The sequence below is a fragment of the Gopherus flavomarginatus genome, chromosome 3 (assembly GCF_025201925.1).
Source record: "Gopherus flavomarginatus isolate rGopFla2 chromosome 3, rGopFla2.mat.asm, whole genome shotgun sequence".
Lineage (NCBI taxonomy): Eukaryota > Metazoa > Chordata > Testudines > Testudinidae > Gopherus > Gopherus flavomarginatus.
In genome coordinates this window covers 23,285,310-23,291,309 of record NC_066619.1, presented here as the reverse complement: position 1 = coordinate 23,291,309, position 6,000 = coordinate 23,285,310, and the positions used below count along the sequence as shown (strand labels likewise).

At 49.5% G+C, this 6,000-nt stretch overlaps 1 protein-coding gene across 1 annotated transcript in view; it reads left to right on the top strand.

Moving 5' to 3' along the window:
- Window positions 1–2,605: 2,605 nt before the first annotated feature.
- CCBE1 (collagen and calcium binding EGF domains 1) overlaps window positions 2,606–6,000 on the top strand; it is a 181,248-nt gene continuing 177,853 nt past the window's right edge. The window contains exons 1-2 of the mRNA XM_050944752.1: window positions 2,606–2,742; window positions 2,864–2,944. Of these exons, the coding sequence (XP_050800709.1) occupies window positions 2,606–2,742; window positions 2,864–2,944 (218 nt within the window). The remainder of the gene's footprint in view (window positions 2,743–2,863; window positions 2,945–6,000) is intronic.

Genomic DNA, 6,000 nt, shown 5'->3' with positions numbered 1-6,000 from the left:
TAGCTTCATATGTATGTAGTTTCCTTAAAGTCAGTGGGACTGCTCACATGTCCAATGGAAGCAAGTGAAGCCTTTGCCAGAACAGCCTTTGTTGCTAGTTATTACTAAAGATAAACAAGATTGTTGCTAGGACAAACTTTCTTACAGAAATGGGTGATAACATAAAACACCCACGATAGCACAGGTACTGAATTACAGTGCCTACATATTACAAAAGTTACAGTAATGACTTGCAAAAATCTATACATCCCACTTAGCCTAGCTTTATAGAAAAAAATAAAATCAGAGATGTTCCCAAGATGTGAAATTTGGAACTTCTCTGAAGTGTGGTGTTATGCGTTGAGGGGATGTGGCAAAGTCCTCCCATTTGCGTCCATTGCTTTAAATTAAAAAAAAAAAATCAAAATTTAGGGGGGAGAATTTTACTTCTTGTGGAAAAATGCTGGATTAGCATCACTAGAAAATTAGTTCTTTTGTTACTCCACACGTAGGCAGAGTATGGGTTGTAGCAGTGCAAGCTTCTCTTCCTTTCAAATTCTGTTATTGGATACTATCCACCTTGGGAAGAGGAAGGAACATTATACAGAGACAGGTACTTACAAATCCCCGAGAGCCAAACATCAGGTTCCTGTCTTTTGTTTCCTGTTATCTCAGAATTTAAGTGAGGCTGAATGAGAAGTTTAGGGCTTACCCCTGCCAGGAACACCCCTAATACTCATTGACTTCAGTGCAGTCGGACTGGGCTCTGTCTCTGCCTACTCCTTATTTTGTACATAAATAACTAGAATGGAAGAAACACTTACAACTCCCAGTAAGGACCATATATGCTTCAGTGAGATACAGAAGCAGGTTATTATAATTGTGAGATGGGACCATCAAATATCCCCAAAACAGAAAAGCAGTTTTGCTAGTGTAAGTAATAGAACAAAACTATTTACTCCTGAGGTTATTACAGCAAAGCAGAGTCTGGTTGGCAGTTCAGTGGAAACTTCTGAAAGGCCCTGAAATTAAGTTGTTCCAGTTTGCCTTTGTGGTATTGGACAATTTATTCACAGTATGGCCTTATTCATCGCAGTGAGGTCAGCAGCGTTAGTGGTGGGAGTAAAGGGGTCACACTGTGGTCTTTAAACTCTGTTCCTCAGTTTCTCCAGCTGTAAACTGGGGTTATAATGCTACTTCTGTAAATTGTTTCCAGCACTACAGGGTGAAAGGACTGTAGTTGTAAGCACTAAATTTTGTCCAAAAGCTTTTCTTGTTGTAGACAGGACCCCTACTATCAAAGCCCATTTAATGATTTAATGTTTCTCAGCTCTCCTCCCAATTTACAAAGGTAGGTTCATTTGGGGGTTTGTTCCTCTATTGTATTTGCTCCCAAAGGGTTTTTAACTATAAAAACAGGATGACATGGGGCAGGGGACCCCAGCTGATGCATTATTTTATGCATCGCCCCTGTGTGAATGGTGTGGAAGGCATAACTGTGCACAAAGGTAAACAACACTTGTAGCGGAGATCCTGTGGCTATGTTGTACTTGTAAGAGAGACAAGTAAGATAAGGCTGGATCTGGAAGGCAGCCATGTGCCGACACTCAGCCTCTCATCTTTCCTACCTCCTAGGACGGCTTTAGACTGTTGGGTTTTCCGGTCCGAGTCTTTGGGTTTCTCTGACCTCTCTCGCCCCCGCCCTCCCCTCTTCCCCACGTGTTTCGTTCTTTCCCTTCGGCTGTAGGATCGCGGGGCAGATAACAGACCAGGGCTAAGTCCGGATCGCGAGTCAGTAAGAACGGACAACGGCCAGGGCGATTTCCCCGCGCGTAACACAGGAGCGTAAGAACGGCAGACGGGGAGATTCCTGCGCTAGGAAAGTGACCCCCACACTCCATAAATACACCCCCCCCCGACAGCCACTCAGCTACAGCGCGGCTTGCCTCCGCACTTGCCTGCGGACAGGGACACGGGCTCCAGGGAACTTCTCTCCCGCGTCCAGTCCCACCTCTTGCTGAAGCCTCTAGCTACCTCTGCCTGCCCCCCCAACATCTGGCTACCCCAGTGTCTGCCTGGTTCCCGAGCTCCCCTAGCTATCCCTGCCTGCCCCCCCCCCCACAACATCTGGCTACCCCAGTGTCTGCCTGGTTCCCGAGCTCCCCTAGCTACCCTGCCTGCCCCCCACATCTGGCTACTACAGCATCTGCCTGGTCCCCGAGCCTTCCTGACTATCCCTGCCTGCTCCCTCCGCAACATCTAGCTACTGCAGCGTCTGCCTGGTTCCCGAGCCCCCCTAACTACCTTGCCTGACCCCTCCGCAACATCTAGATACCTCCAGCCTTTGCCTCGTCCCCTAGCTGCCCCTGCCTGCTCCCGCTGTAACATCTGGCTACCTCTTTCCCCACTGCCCGTGCCTCTGACTAGGACCCCGCCGCCCCCGGGTACCGCTGCCTGCCCCCTGTGGAGCATCTGGCTGCAGCGGCCGCCCCTCTCCAGGCCGCCCCCGCGCTAACATCTGGCCGCTGCTGTGCCGCCGCAGGGGGCCGCTCTCCTCCTCGCAGGCGGGGGCTGCGGCGCTGCTCTCCTAGGAGGCCGAGGGAGCCGCGAAAGCAGAGCCCGCCTGATGGTGCTGCAGGGCGGCCCGGGAGGGGCTGGGCGGCGGCTGCTGCTGCCCCGGAGCCTGGCTGCCCTGCTCCTGCTCCTGCTCCTGGCTCTGGGGCACACCTGGACCTACCGGGAGGAGCCCGAGGAGCGCGACAGGTGGGTCCCCCGCTTCGCCCCACCGGGGCCAGTTCCCAGCCCGCGCCGCACCTGGCAGCCCCCGCCCGGCGCCCCTCGGGCTCTCGCTAAAGCCGCCTCTTCTCTCCGGCTTCTCCCGCAGGGAGGTTTGTTCCGAGAACAGGATCGCCACCAGCCGGTACCCGTGCCTGAAGCCCAGCGGCGAGCTGGCCACCTGCTTCAGGTGAGCGAGGCGGGGCCGGGGCCGGCGTGTGTGTGTTACCGGGACTGCCCCCTTCTCTGTGTGTGTGTGTGTGTGTGTGTGTTACCAGCACGTGGGACTGCCGCCTGTGTATGTGTGTTACCGGGACTGCTGCCCCCTTCTCTCTGTGTGTGTTACCAGCACGTGGGATTGCCGCCTGTGTGTGTGTGTGTGTTACCAGCACGTGGGATTGGCGCCTCTGTGTGTGTGAGACCGGGACTGCTGCCCCCTTCTGTGTGTGTGTGTGTGTTACCAGCACGTGGGACTGCCGCGCGTGTGTGTGTGTGTGTGTGTTACCGGGACTGTCCCCTTCTGTGCGTGTGTTACCGGCACGTGGGACTGCCGCCTGTGTGTGTGTGTTACCGGGACTGCTGCCCCCTTGTCGGTGTGTGTGTGTGTGTTACCGGGACTGCCCCCTTCTGTGCGCGTGTGTGTTACCAGCACGTGGGACTGCCGCCTGTGTGTGTGTGTGCCCGCATTACCGGGATTGCCCCCTTCTGTGCGTGTGTGTGTGTGAGAGAGACCAGAACTGCCCCCTTCTATGCGTGTATGTGTGTGTGTGTTACCAGGGCTGCTACCTCCTTCTCCTCTGTGTGCTGTTACCAGCACAGTATGTTCGTGTATTACCAGCACGCGGGATTGCCGCCTCCTTGTGTGTGTTACCGGGACTGCCCCCCGTGTGTGTGTTACCGGGACTGCTGCCTCTGCGTGTGTGTGTGTGGGGGGGTACCAGCATGTGGGACTGCCACCTCCTCAGTGTGTGCCACCGGTGTCTTGTGTGGTATAGTCACTGTGTTATGAGTGTGTGTATACTTGTTACCAGAATGAGACTGCCACTGCCTGTGTTTGTGGGGAAGTGCATTATGTTGTGATAGCTGGTGTGTGCTTGTTGGTATGAGAATGTATGACCATCTTCTTGTGTGTGTGACACTTGTGTGTTGTATTGTGTGGTTACTGTGTTGTGATAGTGTGTGCTTGTCTTTGTGTGTTGTGATTGGTGTATTATGGCACTTGTGTGATTGTTGTATTGTGGTAGTGAGTGTCATCATCAAACACACGCAGCCTCCTGAGGACTATTGTGCCAGGCAGAGTGGCCACAGTTGCTGATGTGGCACCAGATATTGTGTAGTGAAGTTCCCAGACCTGGCTCCATCCTGTGAGAATGCTTGACAGTCTCTTCATGTGTGTTATGATGGATGCGGTGTTATGGCACTTGTGTGACTGTTGTGGTCAGCGAGTGTGTGGTGACAGTGCGAGTGTGTATTTTTTGTGTGTGTGTAAGAGTGTGTATTTGGAATTTGTAGGCTATGGGGTGCTGATAGTACTACATATGTAAACATTCATGACAGTCCTATCGAGAAGATGAATAGCTGGTTTAACGGTTGCATGTTGTTTACAAAAGTTGTATCTGAAGTCAGCCAGAAAGAAATGTTTAACGTTTGATTGGCTCTATCGTGTTCCCTTGCAAAGTCTTTCAGCAGCTGTGTCTGCTTCGTGCTTAGACTCAGGGAAGTAACTCTGTGGAGTGAATGGGATGCAGCGTATTCAGCACTTGCTCTGGTGACATTGAATTAGGTACTGTAGCAGGTAACCCCTGTGTACTAGTAACATTTTCTAAATTATAGCAGCTCTCCAGCCACAGAAGGGTGCAGCTTGGGAAGTAGCAGTATAGGCTTCCAACCACATCACTCTGGTAGCATTTGTCTTAATCTTAACCTCGAGTGAACAACCTACCGGGGTAAGGAGATAATTCATTCCTGGGCCCATTTCATAGTTGACCTCTCTGCAGTGACTACCAACAAAGGGACCAATAGTGACAAACATTCTTTTTTTTAGATAGATGCTTGTCTATTATGAACCCACTGAAAACATCATCATATAATTATGGCTTTCGATCATTGCTGGGTTTCATCTTTGCCAGGCTATAGCATATGTCTTAGAAGTGAATGGTTTCACGTTCCACGGGGGTGCAGTTCAAGGGAATGATATTGGTGTATGAAACCCTGCATGATTTGCATAACTGACACTTCCTCTTGCCATGCACTAACTAGGGCTGCATTTAAAATTAGCCAACATGCCCTAGCTAGCAGCCCCTAGATTAGAATGTTTGGGGCGTGTTGGCCAGATGTTCTCAATGGGGTGGTCTTGGACTGTGGAACTCACTTTCCCTGTTGATCTGAAAGAGTTTAACCTTTGGGGTATGGTTCATAAATCCATCTATTTACTTAGACCTTTGCCTGAGATAAGTTGATGGGAAGGATGTTATGTCTTTAAGGATGGCCTTCCTGTAGTTATTGATCAGAGATACTGTCTCTGAGTTTCCACTTTTTATTATATGTTTGTAAATTTGAGGAATGTCCTTTTTATATCCAGTTGTCTGCAAGAAATTGTCAAAACTAGAATTGTTTCTAATGTCTATAAATGTATCCAGAGCCTTTGACAAAGACATAAACAGCAAGCAAACGAATATCTAATTACCAATGTCCTCTGAGTAATGTAGTCTCTCTCAGACAAAATGTTTAGCCTATGAGAGGCACTTCCCTCTACATAGCCACTTCCAGAGGTAGCTACATTGGTGTGTGCGTGCGCTAAGTGATCTGCTATTACATAGAGGGAGCATGTGATATGGTGAAAGCACTTTGGTGCTAGTGAAAGGCATTAAAGAAATCCATAAATGATAGAAGACAAAGGGGAGTTTTTAAAAACCTCTTTTGCTGACGGATTGTTTTTCTTTTCACAATGCCTTTTATTTAGTATACACATAGGTGGTTTGAAAATGTAGCTTTGCAATGCACATAGGTTCTGCCTCCACTCTAGCTGTAAATGGGGAATTGTCACTAGTGGATGTGTTTCTAGTGGGATCCTTCAGGGAACAGTTGTGGCCTTACACTGTTTAACATTTTTATTAGTGACCTGGAAGAAAACATAAAACCATCACTGAAAGTTTGCAGATGCCACAAAAATTGGGGGAGTGGTAAATAATGAAGAAGATAGACTACTGATTGAGAGAGATTTGGATTAATAGATAAACGGGGAGC